Genomic DNA, 24,879 nt, shown 5'->3' on the forward strand with positions numbered 1-24,879 from the left:
TTGTTACCCTCCACCCCTTCCTTCCTAACCTCTGGTATCCACCATTCTACTCTCTACCTTCATGAGGTCCACCTTTTACATCCTGCATGTGAGTAAGAAATGGCAATCCTTGTAATGACCTCCAGTCCATCCATGTGGCTGCAAATGACAGGACGTTACTCTTTCTATGGATGAGTTGTCTCCATTGTGTGTATGTACTACATTCTCTCTATCCATTCATCCACTGATGGGCAGGTGGGTTGACTCCACATCTTGGCTACTGTGAACAGTGCTGGAACAGTCATGGGAGTGCAGATGTCACTTCAATACACTGAAGTCCTTTTCTTTGCGTTTACACCCACTAGTGGAATTGCTAGATCCTCTGGATGTTCTCTTTTTAGGTTTTGTTTTATGCTTTTTGTTTTTTTGACATAGCGTTTCACTCTTGTTGCCCAAGCTGGAGTGCAATGGCACCATCTGGGCTCACTGCAACCTCTACCTCCAGGATTCAAGCGATTCTCCAGCCTCAGCCTCCCAAGTAGTTGGGATTACTGGTGCCTGCCACCACGCCTGGCTGATTTTTGTATTTTTAGTACAGATGGAGTTTCACCATGTTAGCCAGGCTGGTCTCGAACTCTTGACCTCCAGTGATCTGCCCACTTCAGCCTCCCAACGTGCTGGGATTACAAGCGTGAGCCACAGTGCCTAACCTCTTTTTAGTTTTTGAGGAACTTCCGTATTCTTCTCCTTTGTAATGGCTGTATTAATTTACATTCCTATCAACAGTGTATCAGAGTTCTCCTTTCTCCACCACCTTGCCAACATTTGTTTTGTCTGTCTCTGAGATAAAACCCATTGTAATGGGGTGAGATGATAGCTCATTGTGACTTCATTTGCATTTCTCTGATGATTAGTGATACTGAGCACTTTTTCATATATGCAAGGTATATATGTTCATTTGTATGTTTTGTTCATTGAGAAATGTCTGTTCAGGTCTTTTACTAATTTTGTAATTAAATTATTAGTTTTATTGAGGTGTTTGAGCTTCTTTTATATTCTAGTTATTAATCCCCTCTCAGATGCATAGTTTGCAAATATTTGCTCCCATTCTGTGGGTTGTCTCTTCTTCACTTTGTTGGTTGCTTCCTTTGCGGTGCAGAAGCTGCTTAATTTGATATAATCCCAATGGTCTATTTTATTGTTGTTGTTGTGATTACTTGTGTTTTTGAGGTTTTAAATAAAATAAAATGTCTTCCCTCAGACAAATGTCCTGGAGCATTTCTCCAGTGTTTCCTTTTAGACGTTTAATGGATTCAGGTCTTAAGTCATTAATCCATTTTCATTTGGTTTTTGTGTATGGTGAGAGGTAGAGGTGCAGTTTCATCCCTCTGCATGTAGATATCCAGTTTTCCCTGCACCATTTATTGAAATGACTGTCCTTTCCAGATTGTAGATTCTTCGAACCTTTGTCAAAGTCCATTGGATGTAAATGGGTGGATTACATCTGTGTTCTTCATTCTGCTCCATTGTTTTATGTGCTTTTCTTTATGCCAATGTCATGTTGTTTTGCTTACTACAGCTCTGTAACATATTTTTAAGTCAGGTAGTGTGATGCTCCTGTTTTCTCCTTATACCTTGAAGTCTCAAGACAGTTGGCGTCACCTACAATGATTATGGAGAAGGGGATGCCAGGACTCCCAGGGCCCAACATTAGATAATAGAATGTTGGCCATGAACCAACCTCAAAGATTTCCATTGAGTAGAAGACAGGCATCCTCATTGCCACACCTCTCTCCTGTCCCATGTTCTAGGAAACCCTTCTAGTAGTTGGCCTTCACCCACTGAACCAAGCTTCAAAACTGGTAAGTGAAGGACCCCTCTTATCTCTGCTTTTGGAAACCTGGGGAGGTAGAGGCCTTGGATTCAAGCGTTGGCTCAGCACCTGCCAGCTCTGTGATTGTGGGCCTGTCTTCCATTGTCTCTGAACCCCAGACACTCCAACAGCGAAAGGGATCTGGGCCCAGCACAGGGCTCAGTGAAATCTCTTAATCTCTAATTTTCTGCTGCTGAGACCTCAGGGTAGAAGGATGAGTGCAAATCAGACGTTCTTCTCAGGAAAAATGCGGTGTTTGTTCTGCCTGCATTCCTAACTGGGAGGACAAATGCCTGGGGGCTTGAGAAGGGGAAGGAAGGGGAACATTTTTGAGGGTGGTGTGTTTGTAGAGAAGTTCTACTTGCCAAGGAATGAGCTCCTGTCTGTCATGATCCAACCCTGGTTGACTTAGTGGAACAAGAGCTTTGCGGTAAGAGAGAACATAGTTCATCCATGCACATGACACTTCCACTCACTCGTTCAGCCACCGCCCCATGCTCAGACTGTGCAGTGTGGAACCTTTTCCTATCTTGCCATAACAAATTTCCACAAGCTTCGTGATGGAAACCACATTTTTAAAAAATATCTCATGGTGCTGTAGCTCAGAAGTATGAAATGCATCATCTCACTGGGCTAAAATCAAGGTGACAGCAAGGCTGCCTTCCCTCTGAAGGCTCCAGGCAAGAATCTGCTTCCTCACTTTTCCCAGCTCCTAGAGGCTCCCACATTCCTCGGCTCCTGGTCCCCGTCTTCCTCCCTCGAAGTCCACAGAGGCTGGTCACATCTCACATGGCATCACTCAGACCCTTCTTCCTTGTCCACACCTCTTTCTCTGAATGCTGCTCTGCCTTCTTCCTCATCTTTTAAGGACTTTGGCATTCTGTTGGAAACACCAAGATAATCCATCATAATTTCCCTAAAATCATCTAGGATACCCTCCTTTTAAGGTTAGCTGATTAGCAACCGTAATTCCATCTGCAATCTGCATTCCTTTTTTCCATGTAAAATAACATATTCACAAGATATGGCGACTAGGACAGGAACATTTTGGGGTGGGGCGGCATTCTTCTCCTTTCCACAAATGGTAAACAGGGTGCATTTGGCCTCTGCTCTTGGACACTGATATTGCAAAGGGCAGAAAATGAATGCACCAGTGGACCAATAAATGAATGATCCATTGGGAAGCATCTGTGCGTGAGAATGATTGATTGATTGGTTGTTTTTATGAGACAGTGTCTCCCTCTGTGCCCCAGGCTGGAGTGCAGTGGCGGGATCTCGGCTCACTGCAACCTCCACCTCCCAGGTTAAAGCGATTCTCTACACTCAGCTTCCCGAGAGGCTGGGATTACACCCATGTCCCACCACGCCTGGCTAATTTTTTTGGTATTTTTTTTTAGTACAGACAAGGTTTTACCATGTTGCCCAGGCTATCTCAAACTCCCAACCTTAAGGGATCCGCCCGTCTCAGCCTCCCAAAGTGCTGAGATTAGAGGCGTGAGCCAAGGCGCCGAGCCGTATTTTAAAAGAAATAATAGATAATGCTGAGTGTATAATTTCGGGTGACAGAGAAGTTCTCACTGATCAAATAATACTTGTGACCTTAACGAAAAAAATAGATCAACCCCTGGAAGATTGGCGGAAGGATTTTCCACACAGCTGTCAGCCGTGAAGGCACAAAGGTGAAAACAATGTTATGTGGAAGGAAGAGGCTCTGCCTGAAATGCTGGGAATGACATGGGGAGAATGACAAGACGACTGTAGAGAGACAGAGAGCACACTGGGTACACAGGAAACTAAGGAGGAACAAGGGGTGTGTGTTTTATACTCACAGCCCTTGGACTTACCTCGGGGCTAACTGGGAATCCCTACATGATTAATAGTGACTGACATGAAAATAAGGGAGGCCCAGGTGCATAACTGGAATCTAGGAGACCGTGGAAAAGGCAATTCCCGCCCCCCTGGTGAAATGTGGTGCTGATTTAGACACTAAATGAATGAAAGATGGACACAAGATGTGTTTGTGAGGTAGAGTAATTTGCAGGGAGGGCTTGCCTGGTTTGATTTTCCCTAATTGTTTAATCTTCACTTCATTGATTTCTTTCTGAGATTTATTTTTCCTACATGTAAATCAATACTTGGCAGAGGAGTGATAGATACATGAGGGGTGGTGCAAAGGAAGAGACCTATTATAATATAACACACAAGGTTCTGAACGGTGGCTCACACCTGTAACCCAACATTTTGGGAGGCTGAGGAGGCTGGATCAAGTGAGATCAGGAGTTCGAGATCAGCCTGGACAACATGGTGAAACCCCATCTCTACTAAATATACAAAAACTAGCTGGGCGTGGTGGCGTGTGCCTGTAATACCAGCTATTCGGGAAGTTGAAGCAGGAGAATGGCTTCAACCAGGGAGGGAGAGGTTACAGTGAGCCAAGATCGCGTCATTGCACTGCACCCTAGGTGACAGAGTGAGACTCCATCGCAAAAAATAAAAATAAAAAGTACATAAATATAATATAACATGCACGAATGACAAAGGCACACAATTCCAATCATGTTTCTATTTCTCTATAATGACTTCTTTGATCCTTTATCTTATCCGTAAGAAAATCAGGTGAAAACATCTTCCTTATTTGGCTTTCTGTGAGCATGAGATCATATGGAAAATGTGAAACCCACCAGCACAGGTCCTGGAATAGAGAACGTGATCTGTTCATGGCACAAAACTTGCCCCTTCACCCAAATCCCCCACCTCACCCCTACTTCCAATCACATTAAGTGATACAGATAGATCATGGGGAGGTAAAAACTAATATTCTTTGGAGTTCAGATCGTAGACTCAGAGACCAGTGCCAGCACTTTCTCCTGGTCACCTTTTGGAGTAATTCACAGAAAGACAGGCTGTATTGAAGCAACAGATGATGGAGGGGGTGGTCTTTCCCCCGGACTCTCGGGTGGAACAGCAGCCTAATATCTGACTCCCAAGATGACAAAAGTAGCATGTTGCCCACGAGCTTCATCATTATTTCCTGGCTGTTTGATATAAGACAGCTCAACCTCACTTATGTTGATTTCAATGTCACTGTTTTTTCCTTTTCTTGGAGAATGTAATTTGTTTGAGTCAAGAGGGTTGTGGATATAGAAACTGTAAAGCACATTCACTGTGTATCAATCCCCGTCCAGTCTTCCCAGAGAAGACTCTAAACACCTCCCATACTGCACCTGGGGCTGTGCCAATTTCTATCACTCACCGTCACTCCAGGGAGACAGAACACACAGGGAATACATTACATAGGCAGGTTCATTACTTATAGATAAGCAGAGAGTGACAACAGAAACCTTCCTTTCAGGGTGAGCCAGTCTCCCAAGGCTCAGAAAAACTGCTCAGGACACATGGAGTCACTTCATGTGCACTGTAGCTGGGGGAAGCCAGAAAGCAGCCCAGCCTGGGTTTTGTACCCTGGAGCCACAGGAAGCACTCAGCTAAAGCACTGCATGACGTCCTCCTCCAGGAAGAACAGGAAGACAGCCCAGGCTGTTCTGAGACGTTCCTCCTGATCTCAGGATGTTGCTGTCTTCACCTATTTTTGTTGCTATAAAAGAACACTTGAGCCTGGGTATCTTCTTTTTTTTTTTTTTTTTTTTTTTTTGAGACGGAGTCTCGCTCTGTCGCCCAGGCTGGAGTGCAGTGGCGCAATCTCGGCTCACTGCAAGCTCTGCCTCGAGCCTGGGTATCTTCTAAAGAAAAGAGATGTGTTTGGCTCACTGATCTGCACGCTGTACTAGAAGCAGGACACCAGCATCTATTTCTGGCTGCGGCCTCAGGCTGCTCCCACTCTGACAGAAGAGAAGGGGGTCCTGCGTGTGCAGAGACCGCAGAGATCACATGGCAAGAGAGGGAGAAAGGGGGTGTGATGGAGCTTCCAAACTCTTTTTAAGAATCAACTCTCCAGGGTACTAATAGAAGGAGAACTTGCTAACCCCGTCCTCTGGGGACAGCATTAATCTATTCATGATGGATCCACCCCCATGACCAAAACACCCCTCCCAATAGGCACAACTTCCCACACTGGGGATTAAATTTCAAAGTGGGGTTTGGAGGGGTCAAACATTGAAACTATAGCAGTTGTATCATCAGCACATTCTATTGTTATTATGAAAACTATAACGGAGAAAGCAGGAGAAAGCTGGGTCTCCCGCCTCGTGGGTGCTTGTCCTAAAGAGGTGTTTTATGTGGTTGCCTGGCAACCAAGAAATGAGAGACAATCCACAAAGAGGAACTGCTATGGTTAGCTTCTTATTGGATTCCCATCTTCCTCCAGGTATCGCCAGACACCTGCATGCTGTGATTAGGTACTCAGTGGCCATCATCCTCTTCACCATCCTCCTCTTCTTTCTCCTTCATCGCTGGTGCTCCAAAAAAAAAAGTAAGTCTCATGAAGCAGAGGCCAGAGAACTCAGGGCCCTGTGCGGAAGCAGGATGGGAGCAGGCACATGTGTGTTCCTCACAGGCAGGATGGTCCCTGGCCCAAGGTGGGAGCCACAGAGGCAGGGCTTTCTAGAGAGAGCACCAAACACCCTGCCCCTGCCTTCAGCTCACAGACCATTGCCTGATTATGAACTGTATCCTCATGTCCCCTGCAGCCACTCACATCCAGAAGGTTCCATGACAGGCAGAAAGTGGGAGATAGAATGAATGGGATGGGAACTGACAGCTATTCATGGAATGGGATCTTGCACTCAGAGAGATGGAATGTCTGAGTCTGGCTGTTGGCAGCTGAGGGACCTCAGGTACCTATGGCCTCGCCCTGTGTGTTGGTATCTGTTCATGAAAAGGGGACCCAGAAGTGCCCTCCCAGCTGTTTTGATTGCTTCCGTCTCCTACAGATGCTGCTGTAATGAACCAAGAGCCTGCGGGACACAGAACAGTGAACAGGGAGGTAGGTCCTCCTCAGCCCAGCCTCATGGATACAGTCTTATTCCCTAACAGTCCTGAAAAACGGGAACACCCTCCCTCACTCAACATTTCCCTCTCTCCAGGACTCTGATGAACAAGACCCTCAGGAGGAGACATGCGCACAGTTGGATCACTGCATTTTCACACAGAGAAAAATCACTGGCCCTTCTCAGAGGACCAAGAGACCCTCAACAGATACCAGCGTGTACATAGAACTTCCAAATGCTGAGCCCAGAGCATTGTCTCCTGCCCACAAGCACCACAGTCAGGCCTTAATGGGATCTTCTAGGGAGACAACAGCCCTATCTCAAACCCAGCTTGCCAGCTCCAATGTACCAGCAGCTGGAATCTGAAGGCGTGAGTCTCCATCGCAGAGCATCGCTCTTCCTCACACCACAAATCTGGTGCCTGTCTCTTGCTTACCAATGTCTAAGGTCCCCACTGCCTGCTGCAGAGAAAACACACTCCTTTGCTTAGCCCACAATTCTCTATTTCACTTGACCCCTGCCCACCTCTCCAACCTAACTGGCTTACTTCCTAGTCTACTTGAGGCTGCAATCACACTGAGGAACTCACAATTCCAAACATACAAGAGGCTCCCTCTTAACACGGCACTTAGACACATGCTGTTCCACCTTACTTGATGCTGTTCCACCTTTCCTCAGACTATTTTTCAGCCTTCTGTCATCAGTAAACTTACAAAATTTTTTTATGATTTCAGTGTAGTTCTCTCCTCTTCAAATAAACGTGTCTGCCCTCATTCTTTAGGTGACTCTTTTTTTGGCTGAAAGTTTCCAGTGTTATCAGTACCATGTCCATATAATCCCATCTGTTCTGCACCGGGTTCTCACCCCCGGACTCTGAGCTTCTGGAAGCAGGGTGGAGCCTCATTTGTCTCTGGGACTCCAATTTCCATCCAAAGATGCAGCACATAGGAGGTTCCAAGGATCGTGAATCACATGAACAAGTGATATTCTTACTCTCTGCAGACCTGGAAAGCTGGCAGAGTCATTCCACGATGAAACATTTGTAGAGTCACAGGCCTTGTTAGTTTCATCTCCTCCACGGTGACACATGTCAAAACGTCATCTTTCATACTATAAATATACAGTTGGTCCTCCATATCTGTGGGATTTACAGGTGTTTATTGAACCAACTATAAATCAAAAATATTCAGAGAAAAAATCCACAAACTTTCAAAAAGCAAAACTATGTTGAATGGACACAAACGAAGCAGTGTGTAGGCTGTATCAGGAATTATAAGTAATCAAGAGATGATGTCATGTACACAGGAGGATGTGCATGGGTTATATCCAAATGCTGTGCCATTTCATGGAAGAGGCTTGAGCATCTGCAGATTGTGCTATCTGAGTGGAGATCCTGAAACCAATCACCCACGAATAATGAGGGATGACTGTATATAACTTTTATTTCTCAATTTTAAATATAAAACATAAAAATTACAATAACAAGATAAAATAAACGAGTGTTTTATAGTGTGAGAATACATTTAGGTTTATTTTTCTCTATGTGTAACCCTTGGGCCCATGTTATTTATTGAGAAGACATTCTATTCCACCTTAAACCACATGGCAGCCTTTGTCAACTATAAAGGGACTGTGTGTACACGGATGTATTTTAGACACTGTTTTCTGCTCAGTGGCTCTCTCTGTGTCCACTCTCCTGAGAATGCTGCATTTTATGCAACCTTATACAACCCCTAAAATTTGGTAGCTGGAGTCCTCTAGTTTTTTATTATAGGCTGTTTGCTGTGCTTTTTTTATTTTTCTTGAGGCAGAGTCTTGCTCTATTGCCCAGGCTGGAGTGCAGTGGCACGATCTCGGCTCACTCGCCTCCCAGGTTCAAGGGATCCCATGCCTCAGCCTCTTGAATAGCTGGCATTGCAGGTGCCTGCTACCAGGCATGGCTAATTTTTGTATTTTTAGCAGAGACATGGTTTCACTATATTGGCCAGGCTGGTCTCAAACTCCTGACCTCGGTTGATCGCCCACCTCAGCTTCCAAAATGCTGGGGAAATTGATTTTCTATAGCAATATGTTACTGGATATTTCTGTAAATTTTAAAATGAGGGAGGCAGAGAGTCAGAGAGAGAGCAAACCATGAGTTGGGACTCTGGAATCTTGGGTCATGAGACAAATTCTAGATAAAACTACAAAAATCCAGAATTTACATGTTGTGATTTTTGCTGATAAATTACAATTCTAAGATTGTAAATAATTGCATAATCCTTCTCTGGAAGTTTAAATCATTTAAACTGGTTCTGCTGTAATACTAGAAATACAAGCATGAACAATTCTAATGGTTTATTAGTCACAATGACTCGGAAAACATTAATAATACCTATTAGATATTTTGCATATTACACATGAGGAAGAGTTTGAATCTCCAATAAAAACAATAAAAATTCATGAAAAGTCTTTCACGTTAGCACAGATTTTAGTCATCTCGTGTTCGGGAGGTTGGATCTGAGACGTGTTTTGAGTTGGTCATAGTGAAGGACACCAGGTGTCAATTCTAGTGAGAACAATTTCCAGGAAGCCATGTTCCGCTCTTGAGCGAGCACCCACTGGGCCTCATGCAAGGTAGAAAGAGCCTGCGTACGTCACCCTCCCATGATGTGGTCAACATGTAAACTGCATGGGCAGGGCGCCAAATAACATCCTGTGCGCTGCTGAGCTGAGCTGGGGCGCAGCCGCCTGTCTGCACCGGCAGCACCATGTCGCTCATGGTCGTCAGCATGGCGTGTGTTGGTGAGTCCTGGAAGGGAATAGAGGGAGGGAGCGCTGGGGTGAAGATCTGAATCTGGAGGTAAAGATATGGGCCTAGAGGTGGAGTTATGGGCCTGGAAGTTGAGTTATGGGCCTGAAGTGGAGATCTGGGCCTGGAGTGGAGATATGATCCTGGAGTGGAGATCTGGGCCTGGGGTGGAGTTACAGGCCTGGAGCAGAGATACAAGCCTGGAGTGGAGATATGGGCCAGGAGTGGAGATCTGGGCCTGGAGTAGAGACATCAGCCTGGAGTGGAGATATGGGCCTGGAGTGGAGATAGGGGCCTGGAGTGGAGATCTGGGCCTGTTGTGTAGATCTAGGCCTGGAGGTGGAGATCTGGGCCTGGAGGCTGGGTTTCTGCACAGCCGAGATCCTTGTTCCTGGGGGCAGGTAGGCACTGAGGATGAGTTTCCCTTCAGCCCAGCAAGGGCCTGGCTGCCAAGACGCACAGTGCAGTGGGGGCAGCAGGGTGCCCTGGTTTGCCTGCAGATGGATCGTCCATCATGATCTTTCTTTCCAGGGTTCTTCTTGCTGCAGAGGGCCTGTCCACACATGGGTGAGTCCTTCCCCATATCTTAGGGTGTCATCTCCCCACATAAGAGGATTTTCCTGAAGTGGGAGGGAAGTCCTGTCGGGGAGTCTCTCATAAACTAGGAAGAGGGGACCCTGGGTGCTCGGCCCACAGTTCTGACCTCGCCCTCCCCGGCCTTTCTTTCCCTTTCCTGAGTCAAGCCCTGTGAAGACTGGGGTGAGACTGGGGTGCTCCAAGCTGGGGTGGGCAGGGAGGAAGTGGTGTCAGCAGCAGAGAAAGAGAGGGAAGCAGTACTAGGAACAGCAGGTCCTCTGAGGACAAAGGTGTAACTCACACCCTCCAGCGTTTCCGTGACGGTAGGGGCTGCAGTGTGGCTGCTGTCATTCTACCAGAAGAGGTGGGGAAACCACAGTCATGGCCCTGACATTCCAAATCCTCTGATGGGGGCTCAGTTCATGAATTGGCTGATATTCCATTCACATAGGACTTGCCCTCCATGTCATGTCTACTTTGTGTTGTTTTATGTGAGTAATTTTGCAGTATTAAAATCTAGTAGGAGTCACTTATTCAGCACTTGCTTAAAGTTCTCAGCTGACACTTTTGTTGTAGGGAGATGCCATGTCTATGCGGGATGGGTCCTTCCCGTAGCCCTGGGCACCCAGGTGTGGTAGGAGCCTTAGAAAGTGGAAATGGGAGAATCTTCTGAGCACAGGGAGTGAGGGGCGGCTCCACATCCTCCTCTCTAAGGCAGTGCCTCCTTCTCCCCCAGGTGGTCAGGACAAGCCCTTCCTGTCTGCCCGGCCCAGTGCTATGGTGCCTCGAGGAGGACACGTGACTCTTCGGTGTCACTATCGTGGTGGGTTTAACAATTTCACGCTGTACGAAGAAGACAGAATCCACGTTCCCATCTTCCACGGCAGAATATTCCAGGAGAGCTTCATCATGGGCCCTGTGACCCCAGCACATGCAGGGAACTACACATGTCGGGGTTCACACCCACACTCCCCCACTGGGTGGTCAGCACCCAGCAACCCCCTGGTGATCATGGTCACAGGTCAGAGGCTTTCTGTCTGGGCTTCTCACTGTCCCACCTCCTGAATCCCAGAGCTTCTGGTGGGGGTGTCCATCAGGGTCCCATCATCCAGGCCCTGACTGTATTTGGGGTCAAGGGGGATTGAATACAGGGGAAATGGGTGCTGTGGTGGAAAGAATAACTGTCCTCAATGATGGCTACATTGTAATCCCTGGAGCCTGTCACTATTTACGTTACAGGGCAGGGGACTGAAGGGGAAGGTGGAACTCAGGTTGTTGATGAGTTGACCTTGAGATGGGGAGACAGCCTGGACTGTCCCGCTGGGCTCAGTATAATCACAAGGGTCCACATGAGAGGAGAAGGAAGAGGGGAGTGGGGATTAGAGCAGTGTAGTGGGAGGGAGACGCTATCAGCCACTGCGGGCTTTGAAGGTGGAGGAAGGCCACTAGTCACAGAATGCAGGTGGCCTCTAAGGGCTGGAGAAGTCAAGAGAACTGATTCGCTGATTCTCCAGAGGGAACGCAGCCCTGTAGACGCCTTGATTTCAGCACAGGGAGAACTGGATCCAATTTCTGTCCCCAGAAGTGGAAGGGGTCAGTGTGTTCTCTCCTGCTGCCATGTTTGTGATAATTTTCTGCAGCAGCAACAGGAAACCGACACAGGAACCCAGGTCAAGGACAAGCTAGGAAACCAAACAAGGATAGCCAGGTGTGGTGGTGGGCGCAAGTAATTCAACGACTGGGGAGGCTGAGGCAAGAGAATCACTTGAACCAGGGAGGCAGAGGTTTCAGTGAGCCAAGACAACACCACTACACTCCAGCCTGGGTGAAAAAGTGACTGTCTCAAAAATAAATTCATTAATCAATTAATTAAAGAAACCAAACAAGGAGAAGGTTGGCTACCCTGGGATCAGCAAGGGTGGGATGCTGATGCCACCACCAGGCTCCATCCACATAGGAAGGGGTTGATGCTCCTGGAACCAGCACCAGGGGCCACCCTATGGAAGCTGGGGCCATGGAGAAGGCACACACATGGCAGGAGAGGCTCACAATCCCCATCAGGAACAGGGTGTGTGGACACTGATGTCTGCCTTACTGATGAGTTGATACCTCTGCCAGAGACTCCTATTTGATCAAAAGACATTGATTCAGGCTGCTGAGAGCCTGGACATGCAGCCTGTCCTCTTCCACCCCCACATAGACAGCAGGAAAGAGATTAGTGGGAAACAGATACAACAGCCCAAGAGATGAGGCTCTCTTCACAGTGCGAAGGGAGTCAGGGGCTACTGGAGACAGAGGGACAGAGAAGAGGGAGGAAGACAGATGGAGGCACCTGCACCAGGGGATATGGGCACAGAAAAGACATGGAGACACAGAGAGGGAGGAGAGAGACAGACCTCGGGGAGGGGAACCCTCACTCATTCCAGGTGCCATGGATGGGATGATAAAGAGAGATGCCTTCTAAACTCACAACTTCTCTTTCTAGGAAACCACAGAAAACCTTCCCTCCTGGCCCACCCAGGTCCCCTGGTGAAATCAGGAGAGACAGTCATCCTGCAATGTTGGTCAGATATCATGTTTGAGCACTTCCTTCTGCACAGAGAGGGGATCTCTGAGGACCCCTCACGCCTCATTGGACAAATCCATGATGGGGTCTCCAAGGCCAACTTCTCCATCGGTCCCATGATGCCTGTCCTTGCAGGAACCTACAGATGCTACGGTTCTGTTCCTCACTCCCCCTATCAGTTGTCAGCTCCCAGTGACCCCCTGGACATCGTGATCACAGGTGAGAGTGTCCAGACATTCTTCTCATTGTCATTGGGACACAGAGTGAATGATCCAGGACTTGGAATCCCCAGGTGGTCATGAGGAAGCTAAGCGTGGGATTCTTATGGAGAGAGACTGACTTGGTGAGGTCTGTACCAACAGAGACAGGGAAACAGGAGACATAAGTACAGACCAGGTGTCATAACAGAGGACAGACACAGGGGCCATACGGGGAAGTAGAAAAGAGAGAAAGAGGTAAAGGAGACACTCAGACAGACAGACATGTGCCAGAGAGCAGTGTCCTTCCATGCTGACTTTGCTCAGAGACCTGGCACAGGTTAGAAGTTTCATTTCTGTTTTATCTCCACAAAGTGTTTCTATGAGGAGAACCCAAGGACACCCATATTTCTGACCTGAGTTGGGCCCTGTGGCCTCAGGCCTTGTGGCATCTACAGATGCCGTGTTTATTCTGACACCTCTGCCTTCCATGCAGTGGAGCCATAATTGTCCCAGGATATCATGGCCCCAGAACACCAACCCCTATATACTCTGTGTACTTGGGGTCCCCAGACTAGATTCAGAGGCTCATATTCCAAATAATCCTACATATAATAGGATTATGAGAGACACAGAGAGAAATCAGGGACGTCAAAAAGCAAAGGCATAAACACACAGAGAATGAGCCAGAAGAAGGGGATTGAGAGACTCACAGACACAAAAAAAGAAAGAAAAGAGGGCAGAGGAGTGGAGAGAATGCTGGAAGGGAGGAGAGAAAAGCCCCAAAATCAGAACCCTGAGGGAGGGGCACAAAGACAGAGAAAGATAAAGATGTGGGGATGGATTGCAGAGATTCCAAATAGAATGAGAGAGACTGAGAGGCAGAGAAAAGGAGATGGAGAGAGACAGATGATAGATGGATAGATAGATACAGATAAATGATAAATAGGTAGATGATAGATAATGGATAGGTTATAGATACATAGATGATGATTGATAGATGATACATAGAGATGATGATGATGATGATGAAGATAGATAGATAGATGACACATAGATAGATATATAGATACATAGATGATACATAGATAGAGACAGAGAGGCAGACAGATAGAGAGGTAATAGAGAGAGAGATAGATGATACATAGATATAGATAATACATAGATAGAGACAGAGAGGCAGACAGATAGAGAGGTAATAGAGAGAGAGAGAGATGATACATAGATATAGATAATACATAGATAGAGACAGAGAGGCAGACAGATAGAGAGGTAATAGAGAGAGAGATAGAGGATACATAGATATAGATAATACATAGGTGATTGATGGATAGATAGATAGACAATTGATAGAGAGATAGATAAATGATACATAGATACAGATGACAGATAATTTGTAGATAGACACAAAATAGATAGATGATAGATGATAGATAGATAATAGATAGAAATATGCAGAAAGTTATGAACAAGACAGAAAGTGAGAGACTCAGATTATAGAAAAAGGAAGATCAAGTCAACCAATCCAAGGAGGGTCAGAGAGAATAAAACAATCCAAAAAGGGAAAGCATACCTAGGGGTGGGGAAGTGAGGTCAGAGACCTAGAGAGACAGAGAAGGTGGAAAGAGGAAATAGACATGAAGAGACATGGGGTGGAGGGTGAGAGAGAGAGAGAGCATTAGGTCATAGAGCAGGGGAGTGAGTTCTCAGCTCAGGTGGGAGGGGAGCTGTGACAAGGAAGATCCTCCCTGAGGAAACTGCCTCTTCTCCTTCCAGGTCTATATGAGAAACCTTCTCTCTCAGCCCAGCCGGGCCCCACTGTTCAGGCAGGAGAGAACGTGACCTTGTCCTGCAGCTCCCGGAGCTCCTATGACATGTACCATCTATTCAGGGAGGGGGAGGCCCATGAACGTGAACTTAGGCTCCCTGCAGTGCGCAGCGTCAATGGAACACTCCAGGCCGACTTCCCTCTGGGCCCTGCCACCCATGGAGGGACCTACAGATGCTTCGGCTCTTTCCCTCACTCTCCCTACGAGTGGTCAAACTCGAGTGACCCACTGCTTGTTTCTGTCACAGGTGAGAAAAGCCCATGGCTGTCCCATGTCCTATGATCCTAGAGCCTTAGCTGAGGAGCTTCCTGCCAATAATGGAGAGAAGCATGGACAGATGCAGAGAGAAGACGCAGCATGAGTGTGAGGGAAGGATCAGGGCGCAGGATGGCAGACACGGCACCTCCAAACCCTCCTACACGGCCTGCATGGAGGCCTCCGATCAGGGCTCCAGGCACCCAGGCAGATGGAGAAAGCAGTCAGGACAGACCCAGAGAAGGGGAGACTGGGCTCAGTTTGGGGAGATCAGAGGTTCCCTCAGTCCCTCAACCTTACCCATTTCCCAGAAGCCCATCGTGGCCTCTCACCCACACAGAGAGATGTCATCACCAGCAACCCCTACACTCTTTTCTTTTCATTTTCAAAAATATTTATTGAGGTTAAATGTAACTATATAATTTACCACCTTTACCATTTTTAAAAGTAAAATCTAGTGGTCATAAATACCTTTATATGCTGGGTGTGGTGGTTCACGGTTGTAATCTCGGCGCTTTGAGAGGCCAAGAAAGGTAGATCAGTCAAGATCAGGGACTCGAGATCAGCCTGGCCAACATGCGGAAAATTCATCTTTACTAAACAGACAAGAAAAATTAGCCAAGCATGCTGGCATGCACCTGTAGTCCTAGCTACCTGGGAGGCTGAGGCAGGAGAAGCACTTAAACCCAGGAGGCAGAGGTTGCACTGAGCCGAGATCATGCCACTGCACTGCAGCCCGGGAGACAGAGAGAGACTCTGTTTCTAAATAAATAAATACATCTATATTCTTTTTTTTGTTACCCTCCACCCTTCCCTTCCTGGCCTCTAGTATCCACCATTCTATTCTCTACCTTCATGAGATCCACCTTTTATCTCCTGCATGTGGGTGAGAAATGGGAATCTTTGTAATGACCTCCAGTTCCATCCATGTGGCTGCAAATGACAGGATGTTATTGTTTCTATGGATGAGTAGTCTCCACTCTGTGTATGTACTACAGTTCTCTATCCATTCATCCACTGATGGGCAGGTAGGTTGACTCCACATCTTGGCTACTGTGAACAGTGCTGGAACAGTCATATGAGTGCAGATATCACTTCGATACACTGATGTCCTTTCCTTTGGATATAAACCCAGTAGTGAAATTGCTGGATACTATGAAAGTTCTCTTTTTTTTTTTTTTTTTTTTCTCTTTTTTGAGAAAGAGTTTCCCTCCTTAGTCCAAGCTGGAGTCAAAGTGGTGAGATCTTGGCTCATTGCAACCTCTGCCTCCTAGGTTCAAACGATTGTCCTGACTCAGCCTCCCTAGTAGCTGTGATTACAGGTGCACGCCACCATGCCTGGCTAATTTTTGTATTTTTTTTAGCACAGACGGGATATCCCAGTTTTGGGCAGGCTGCTCTCAAACTCCTGACCTCAAGTGAGGTGCCTGCCTTGGTTTCCCAAAGTGCTGAAATTACAGGCATAAGCCACTATGCCCAGCCTCCTTTTAGTTTTTTAAAGAATTTCCATACTTTTCTCCACAATAGTTGTACTAATTTACATTCCTACCAACAGGGTACCAGGGTTCTCCTTTCTCTACCATATTGCCAGCATTTGTTTTGCCTGTCTTGCAGATAAAAGCCATTTTACTTTACTTTATTTTATTTATTTATTTATGTTGAGATGGAGTTTCACTCATAGTCGCCCAGGCTGGAGTGCAATGGTGTGATCTCGGCTCACTACAACCTCCGCCTCCCGCGTTCAAGTGATTCTCCTGCCTCAGCCTCCCAAGTAGCTGGGATTACAGGCATGTGCCACCACGCCCGGCTAATTTTTGTATGTTTAGTAGAGAGGGAGTTTCTCCATGTTGGTCAGGCTGGTCTCCCGACCTCAGGTGATCCACCCACCTCCGCCTCCCAAAGTGCTGGGATTACAGGCATGAGCCACCAGCCTAAAAGGCATTTTAATGGGATGAGATGAAAACTCATCGCGATTGTAATTTGCATTTCTCTGATGATGAGTGATGCCGAGCACTTTTTCATATACGTGATCGCCATTTCTATGTTTTGTTCGTGGAGAAATGTCTCCTCATGTCTTCTGCTCATTTTTTAATTAAATTGTTTTATTGAGTTGTTTTAGCTTCTTATATTTCCAGTTATTAATCCCGTCTCAGATGAACAGTTTGCAAATATTTGCTCCTATTTTGTGGGTTGTCTCTTCACTTTCTTGGTTTCTCTTTTGTGGTGTAGAAGTTGCTTGGTTTGATGTAATCCTAATGGTCTATTTTTTGCTTTGATTACTTGTGCTTTGAAGGTTTTAAACAAAATGTCTTTCCTCAGACAAAGGTCTTCCCCATTATTTTCTTCTACATGTTTCATAGGTTCAGGCCTTAGACTCATGTTTTTAATCCACTTTCATTTGATTTTTGTGTATGGTGACAGGTATAGATGCAGTTTTATTCCTCTGCATGTGGATATCCAGTTTTCCCCACACCATTTATTGAAAAGACTGTCCTTTCCTGATTGTAAGTTCTTGGCACCTTTGTCAAAGTCCATTGGATGGGCTGGGCATGGTGGCTAACACCTGCAATTCCAGCACTTTGGGAGGCCGAGGCAGGTGGATCACCTGAGGCCACGAGTTCAAGATCAGCCTGACCAACATGGTGAAACATCGTCTCTACTAAAAATACAAAAATTACCTGAGCATGGTGATCAGTGCCTGTAATACCACTACTCGAGAGTTTGAGGCAAGAGAATCTCTTGAATCCAGGAGGTGGAGGTTGCATTGAGCTGAGATTGCACCTGTGCACTCCAGCCTGCATGACAGAGCAAGATTCCATCACACACACACACACAAAAAAGCCATTGGATGTAAATGCATGGATTATATCTGTGTTCTGCATTCTGCTCCATTTTTTATCTGCCTTTCTTTATGCCAATGTCATGCTGTTTTGCTTACTACAGCTCTGTAACATATTTCTAAGTCAGGTAGTGTGATGCTCCTGTTTTCTCTTTATACCTTCAAGTCCCAAGACAATGGGCATCACACACAAAAATTATGGAGAAGAGGATCCCAAGATTCCCAGGGTCCAACATTAGATAACAGAGTGTTGGCCATGAACCAACCTCAAAGATTTCCATTGAGTAGAGGACAAGCACCCTCATTTCCTCACATCTCTCCTATCCCGTGTTCTAGGAAACCCTTCAAGTAGTTGGCCTTCACCCACAGAACCAAGCTCCAAATCTGGTGAGCAAAGGACCCCTCTTATCTCTGCTTTTGGAAACCTGGGGAGGTGGAAGCCTTGGATGCAAGCGTTGGCTCAAACCTCCCAGCTCTGTGAATGAGGGCCTGTCTTCCACCATCTCTGAACTCCAGACACTCCAACAGTGAAAGGGATCTGGGGCCACCAAAGGGCTCAGTGAAGTCTCTTACTCTTTAATTTTCTGCAGCTGAGACCTCCTACAAGCTAGAAGAATAAGTGCAAATCTGACATCCTTCTCAGGAAAAATGCAGTGTTTTTTCTGCCTGCATTCCTAACTGCAGGATAAATTCCCGGGGGCTTGAGAGAGGGAAGGGAAGGGAACATCTGATGAGGGTGGGTGTTTTAGAGAAGTTCCACTTGCCAAAGAATGAATTACTTTTGGTCATGAGGCAACCCTGGCTGACTCAGCAGAGCAAGAGCCTTGCCGCAACAGAGAACAGAGCTCACGCATGCACGCTTTGACTCACTGACTCATTCAACCACGGCCCCATGCTCAGGCTGTGCAGTGTGGAATCTTTTCCTATTGTTGCCATAACAAATTTCCACAAGATTCGTGGGTGAAAACAAAACGGTTATTTAATTATCTTACAGTGCTGTAGCTCAAGGCATGAAGTGCATCTCACTGGGCTAAAATCAAGGTGACAGCAAGGCTGCCTTCCCTCTGAGGGTTCCAGGCAAGAATCTGCTTCTCACTTGTCCCTGCTTCTAAAGGTTCCCAGTTCCTTGACTCCTGGTCTCCTTCCTCCTTCCTCAAAGCCCACAAAGTCTGGTCACATCTCACATGGCATCACTCAGACCCTTCTTCCTTACCACACCTCTTTCTCTGAATGCTGCTCTCCCTTCTTCCTTATCTTTTGAAAACTTGGGGATTCTATTGGGTTCACCAAGATGAAAATCCATCATAATCTCCCGGAAATCATCCAGGATACCCTTGTTTTAAGTTCAGCTGATTAGCAACCGTAATTCCATCTGCAATCTTCATTCCTCCTTCCATGTAAAATAACATATTCACAAGCTATGGAGGCTAGGACAGGGACATTTTGGGGTGGGACAGCATTCTCCTGCCTTCCACAAACGGTGAACAAGATGCATTTGGCCTCTGCTCTTGGGACACTGATATTGCAGATGGTTAAATGGGAGGGCAGAAAATGAATGCACAAGTGGACCAATAAATGAATGATCCATTGGGAAGCATTTGTGCATGAAATCTATTTTTTGTTTGTTCGTTTGTTTATAGAGACAGAGTCTCCGTCTGTCTTCCAGGCTACAGTGCAGTGTCACAATCTTGGCTCACTGCAACCTGTGTCTCTTTGATTGAAGTGATTCCCCTGCCTCAGCCTCTCGAGTAGCTGGGATTACAGGCAACTGCCACCATGCCCGGCTAACTCTTTTTCTATATTTTTTGTAGAGAGGATGTTTCACCATGTTGGCCAAGCTTGTCTGAAACTCCCAACCTCAAGTGATCCAACCGTCTCAGCATCCCAAAGTACTGGGATTACAGGCGTGAGCCACTGTGCCCAGCCAGAATTCAAAATCAATAATAGATAATGCTGAGTGTATGATTTTGTGTGACAGAGAAGGTCTCACTAAACAGATATTTGTGACATTAATGAAAAACACGGATTGAACCCTTGGAAGATTGGTGGAAGGATTTTCCACACACAGCTGTCAACCGTGAAGGCACAAAGGTGAAAACAATGTTATGTGGAAGGAAGACGCTCTGCCTGATACGCTGGGAATGAGATGGGGAGAATGACAAGACGACTGTGGAGAGACGGAGAGCACACTGGGTACACAGGAAACTAAGGAGGAACAAGGGGTGTGTGTTTGATACTCACAGCCATTGGATTCACCTCAGGGTAACCAGGAATCCCTACATGATTAATAGTGACTGACATGAAAATAAGGGAGGCCCAGGCACGTAACTGGAATCTAGGAGACTGTGGAAAAGGCAATTCCCGCCCCACTGGTGAAATGTGGTGCTGATTTAGACCCTAAGTCGATGAAGCAGATGGATATAAGATAAGCTTGTGAGGTGGAATCATTGGCTGGAAAGGCTTGCTGGGTATGATTTTCCTAGTTGTTTAATCCTCGCTTAATTAATTTCTTTCTGAGATTTATTCATCCTACACATAAATCAATACCTGGCAAAGGAGTGACAGATATATGAGGGGTGGTGGAAATGAAGGGACCTATTATAGCATAGCATACAAGTCTGTGAACGGTGGCTCACGCCTGTAACCCAGCACTGCAGGAGGCCAAGGCGGGTGGATTCCATGAAGTCAGGAGTTTCAGACCAGCCTGGCCAACATGGTGAAACCCTATCTCTATGAAAAATACAAAAATTAGCCGAGCATGGTGGTGCATCCCTGTAATCCCAGCTCCTACTCTGGAAGATGAAGCAGGAGAATGACTTCAACCCAGGAGGTGGAGGTTGCGGTGAGTGGAGATTGCATCACTGCACTCCAGCCTGGGTGACACAAGGAGACTCTGTCCTAAAAAATAAAAATAAGAAATGCATAAATATAATAAAACACATATGAATGACAAAGGCGCCTGAATTCCAATCATCATTTTTCTATTTCTCTATAATTACTTCTTTGATCCTTTATCTCATCCGTTAGGCAATCAGCCTAAAACCTCTTCCCTATTTGGCCTTCTGTGAGCATGAGATCACATAGAAAATGTGAAAGCCCGCTGAATCCTCCAGCACAGATCCTGGAATAAAGAAAGTGCTCTGTTCATCACACAAAAAAATGCCCTCTCACCCAAATCCCCACCTCACCCCTACTTCCAATCACCTGTGGAGATTCAGATAGACCATGGGGAGGTAAACATTAATACTCCTTGGAGTGAGTCCAGATCTTGGAATCAGAGATCAGTGCCAGCACTAGCTCCTGCTCCCCTTTCCTACTAATTCACAGGAGGACAGGTGGTATTGAAGCAATAGATGGCCGAGGGGGTGGTCCTTCCCCCAGCCTCTCGGGTAGAACAGCAGCCTAACACGTGTCTCCCGAGATCACAAAGAGTAGCACGTTTCACACGGGCTTCAACACTATTTCCTGGACGTTCGACATAAGAGAATTCTACTTCGCTTTTTTTAATCTTGATTTCACTTTTGTTTCCTTTTCTTGGAGAATGCAAGTTGTTTGACTCAAGAATGCTGTGGATGTAGAAATCCTAAAGCACATTCGCTGTGTATCAATCCCAGTGCAGTCTTCCCAGAGAAGACTCTAAACACCTCCTGGACTGCACCTGGGCCTATGCCAATTCCTGTCACTCACCGTCACTCCAGGGAGACAGAACACACAGAGAACACATTACACAGGCAGGTTCATTACTAACAGATAAGCAGCGAGTGACAACAGAAACCTACATTTCAATGTGAGCCAGTCCCTCAAGGCTCAGAAAAGCTGCTCGTGACATATGGAGTCACCCCATTTGCAGTGTAGCTGGGGGAAGCCAGAAAGCAGCCCAGCCTGGGTTTTGTACCCTGGAGCCACAGGAAGCACTCAGTTAAAGCACTGCATGACGTCCTCCTCCAGGAAGAACAGGAAGACAGCCCAGCCTGTTCTGAGACATTCCTCCTGATCTCAGGACGTTGCTGTCTTAGTCCATTTTTGTTGCTCTAAAGGAACACTTGAGCCTGGGTAACTTCTAAAGAAAAGAGATTGGTTTGACTCACCGTTCTGCAGGCTGTACTGGAAGCATGGCACCAGCATCTATTTATCGTGATGGCCTCAGGCTGCTCCCACTCTGGCAGAAGGGAAAGAGGGTCTGTCCGTGCAGAGACCACGGAGATCACACGGCAACCGAGGGAGCAAGGAGGAGGGGGAGCAATGGAGTTTCCAAGCTCTTTTTAACAATCAGCTCTCCAGGAACTAATAGAGGGGGAACTTGCTAACCCCGTTTCCTTGAAACAGCATTGATCTGTTCATGATGGATCCACCTCCATGACTCAAACACTTCCCAAGAAGCCCACCCTCCCACACTGGGGGGTAAATTTCAATGTGAGGTTTGAAGGGGTCAAACATCTCAACTAAAGTAGTGGTATCCTCAGCACGTTCTATGGTTACTATGAGAGCTATAATTGAGAAAGCAGGAGGAAGCTGGGTCTCCCGCCATCTGGGTGCTTGTCCTAAAGAGACGCTGTATGTGGTTACCCGTCAATCAAGAAATGCAAGACAATTCATAAAGAGGAACTGCTATGATTAGCTTCTTATTGGTGTCTCCTCTTCTTCCAGGTAACCCCAAACACCTGCACGTTCTGATTGGGACGTCAGTGGTCAAAATCCCTTTCACCATCCTCCTCTTCTTCCTCCTTCATCGCTGGTGCTCCAACAAAAAAAAGTAAGTCTCATGAAGCAGAGGCCAGAGAGCTCAGGGCCATGTGGGGAAACAGGATGGGAGCACTCAGGTGTGTGTTCCTCACTGGCAGGATGGTCCCTGGCCCAAGGCAGCAGCCACAGAGGCAGGACTTTCTAGAGAGAGCACCAGACACCCTGCCCCTGCCTTCAGCTCACAGACCATTGCCTGACTCTGAACTGTATCCTCACGTCCCCTGCAGCCACTCACATCCAGAAGAAGGTTCCATGACAGGCAGAAAGTGGGAGACAGATCAATGGGATGGGAACTCAGAGCTATTCATGGGATGGGAACTCAGAGCTATTCATGGGATGGGAACTCAGAGCTATTCATGGGATGGGTCCTTGAGCTCAGAGAGATAGAATGTCTGAGTCTGCTGTTGGCAACTGAGGGACCTCAGGCACCTATGGCCTCCCCCTGTGTGTTGGTATCTGCTTATGAAATGAGGACCCAGAAGTGCCCTCTGAGCTGTTTTGTTGACTTCCGTCTTCTACAGATGCTGCAGTAATGGACCAAGAGCCTGCAGGGAACAGAACAGTGAACGGGGAGGTAGGTGCTCCTCGGCCCAGCCTCGTGGCTAGTCTTATTCCCAAAGAGTCCTGAAAAACGTGAGCACCCTCCCTCACTCAGCATTTCCCTCTCTCCAGGACTCTGATGAACAAGACCCTCAGGAGGTGACATATGCACACTTGGATCACTGCGTTTTCACACAGAGAAAAATCACTCGCCTTTCTCAGAGGCCCAAGACACCCCCAACAGACACCAGCATGTACACGGAACTTCCAAATGCTGAGCCCAGATCCAAAGTTGTCTCCTGCCCATGAGCACCACAGTCAGGCCTTGATGGGGTCCTCTAGGGAGACAACAGCCCTGTCTCAAAACTGGGTTGCCAGCTCCCATGTACCAGCAGCTGGAATCTGAAGGCATGAGTCTGCATCTTAGGGCATCGCTCTTCCTCACACCACGAATCTGAACATGCCTCTCTCTTGCTTACAAATGTCTATGGTCCCCACTGCCTGCTGCAGAGAAAACACACTCCTTTGCTTAGCCCACAATTCTCCATTTCACTTGACCCCTGCCCACCTCTCCAACCTAACTGGCTTACTTCCTAGTCCAATTGAGGCTGCAATCACACTGAGGAACTCACAATTCCAAACATACAAGAGGCTCCCTCTTAACGCAGCACTTAGACACGTGCTGTTCCACCTTCCCTCATGCTGTTCCACCTCCCCTCAGACTAGCTTTCAGCCTTCTGTCAGCAGTAAAACTTATATATATATTTTTTAAATTTCAATGTAGTTTTCCCTCCTTGAAATAAACATGTCTGCCCTCATGGTTTCGGTAATGGGACTCTTTTCTTGCCTAAGGCTTCCGGTGTTATCATTACTATGTCCATATAATCCCATCTGTTCTCCACCGGGTTCTCACCCCTGGACTCTGAGCTTCTGGAAGCAGAGTGGAGCCTCATTTTGTCTCTGGGACTCCAATTTCCATCCAAAGATGTAGCACATAGGAGGTTCCAAGGATCGCGAATCACATGAACAAGTGATATTCTTACTCTCTGCAACCTGGAAAGCTGGCAGAGTCATTCCAGGATGAAACATTTGTAGAGTCATAGGCCTTGTTAGTCTCATCTCCATGGGGACACATATCAACATATCATCTTTCATACTATAAATATACGGTCACTCCTCTGTATCTGTGGGGTTTACAGGTCTTTATTGAACCAAGTATAAATCAAAAATATTCAGAGAAAATATCCACAGAGTTTCAAAAAGCATAACTATGTTGAATGGACACAAATGAAGCTGTGTGTAGGCTGTATTAGGAATTATAAGTAATCTAGAGATGATTTCATGTATACAGGAGGATGTGCATATGTTATTTGCAAACTGTGTTCCATTTCATATAAGAGGCTTGAGCATCTACAGATTTTGGTATCTGAGTGGAGATCTCGAAACCAATCACCCACGAATATTGAAGGATGACTGTATATGACTTTTATTTCTCAAATTTAAATATAAATCATAAAAAATGTACAACTAGATAAAAACTAAGAAGTGTTTTTATAGTGTGAGTTAGATTTATTTTTTCCTAGGTGTAACCCATTGGTTTAATATTATTTATTGAGAAGACATTCTATGCCACCTTAAACCACACAGCAGCCTTTGTCAACTAAAAAGGGACTGTGTGTACGCGGATGTACTTTAGACACTGTTTCTGCTAAGGGGCTCTCTGTGTCCACACTCTTGAGGATGCT

At 46.5% G+C, this 24,879-nt stretch overlaps 2 protein-coding genes across 8 annotated transcripts in view; both read left to right on the plus strand.

Annotated features, from left to right (window-relative positions):
- LOC134729568 (putative killer cell immunoglobulin-like receptor like protein KIR3DP1) overlaps positions 1-7,294 on the plus strand; it is a 32,100-nt gene extending 24,806 nt beyond the window's left edge. The window contains 4 exon segments of the mRNA XM_063599658.1: positions 1,791-1,841; positions 6,177-6,281; positions 6,742-6,794; positions 6,895-7,294. Of these exon segments, the coding sequence (XP_063455728.1) occupies positions 1,791-1,841; positions 6,177-6,281; positions 6,742-6,794; positions 6,895-7,164 (479 nt within the window). The 3' untranslated portion in view covers positions 7,165-7,294.
- A 2,208-nt stretch (positions 7,295-9,502) lies between these two features.
- On the plus strand, positions 9,503-23,955 carry LOC134729569 (killer cell immunoglobulin-like receptor 3DL1). Of its 7 annotated transcripts, none has more exons than XM_063599662.1 (9): positions 9,503-9,582; positions 10,121-10,156; positions 10,902-11,186; positions 12,651-12,950; positions 14,705-15,004; positions 18,188-18,238; positions 22,499-22,604; positions 23,116-23,168; positions 23,267-23,955. In XM_063599662.1, exons 1-9 carry the CDS (start codon positions 9,549-9,551, stop codon positions 23,272-23,274), a joined length of 1,173 nt encoding a protein of 390 aa, XP_063455732.1. In that variant the 5' UTR covers positions 9,503-9,548; the 3' UTR covers positions 23,275-23,955. The 7 variants fall into 7 exon arrangements, with proteins under 7 accessions (XP_063455732.1, XP_063455734.1, XP_063455735.1 ...); XM_063599659.1 differs by having other exon boundaries at positions 9,549-9,582; positions 22,499-22,601; positions 23,114-23,168; positions 23,267-23,535; XM_063599664.1 differs by lacking the exon at positions 10,902-11,186 and having other exon boundaries at positions 9,512-9,582; positions 23,267-23,839.
- The last annotated feature ends 924 nt before the right edge of the window (positions 23,956-24,879 follow it).

Source organism: Pan paniscus, chromosome 20 (genome assembly GCF_029289425.2).
Source record: "Pan paniscus chromosome 20, NHGRI_mPanPan1-v2.0_pri, whole genome shotgun sequence".
Lineage (NCBI taxonomy): Eukaryota > Metazoa > Chordata > Mammalia > Primates > Hominidae > Pan > Pan paniscus.

Bases quoted from the DNA above. Each gene is read 5' to 3' on its own strand.
- LOC134729569 (XM_063599659.1), top strand. From the start codon at position 9,549: ATGTCGCTCATGGTCGTCAGCATGGCGTGTGTTG. The intron at 10,157-10,901 runs GTGAGTCCTTCC...CTTCTCCCCCAG, and splicing joins GAGGGCCTGTCCACACATGG to GTGGTCAGGACAAGCCCTTC. The intron at 22,602-23,113 runs AAAGTAAGTCTC...TCCGTCTTCTAC, and splicing joins CGCTGGTGCTCCAACAAAAA to AGATGCTGCAGTAATGGACC.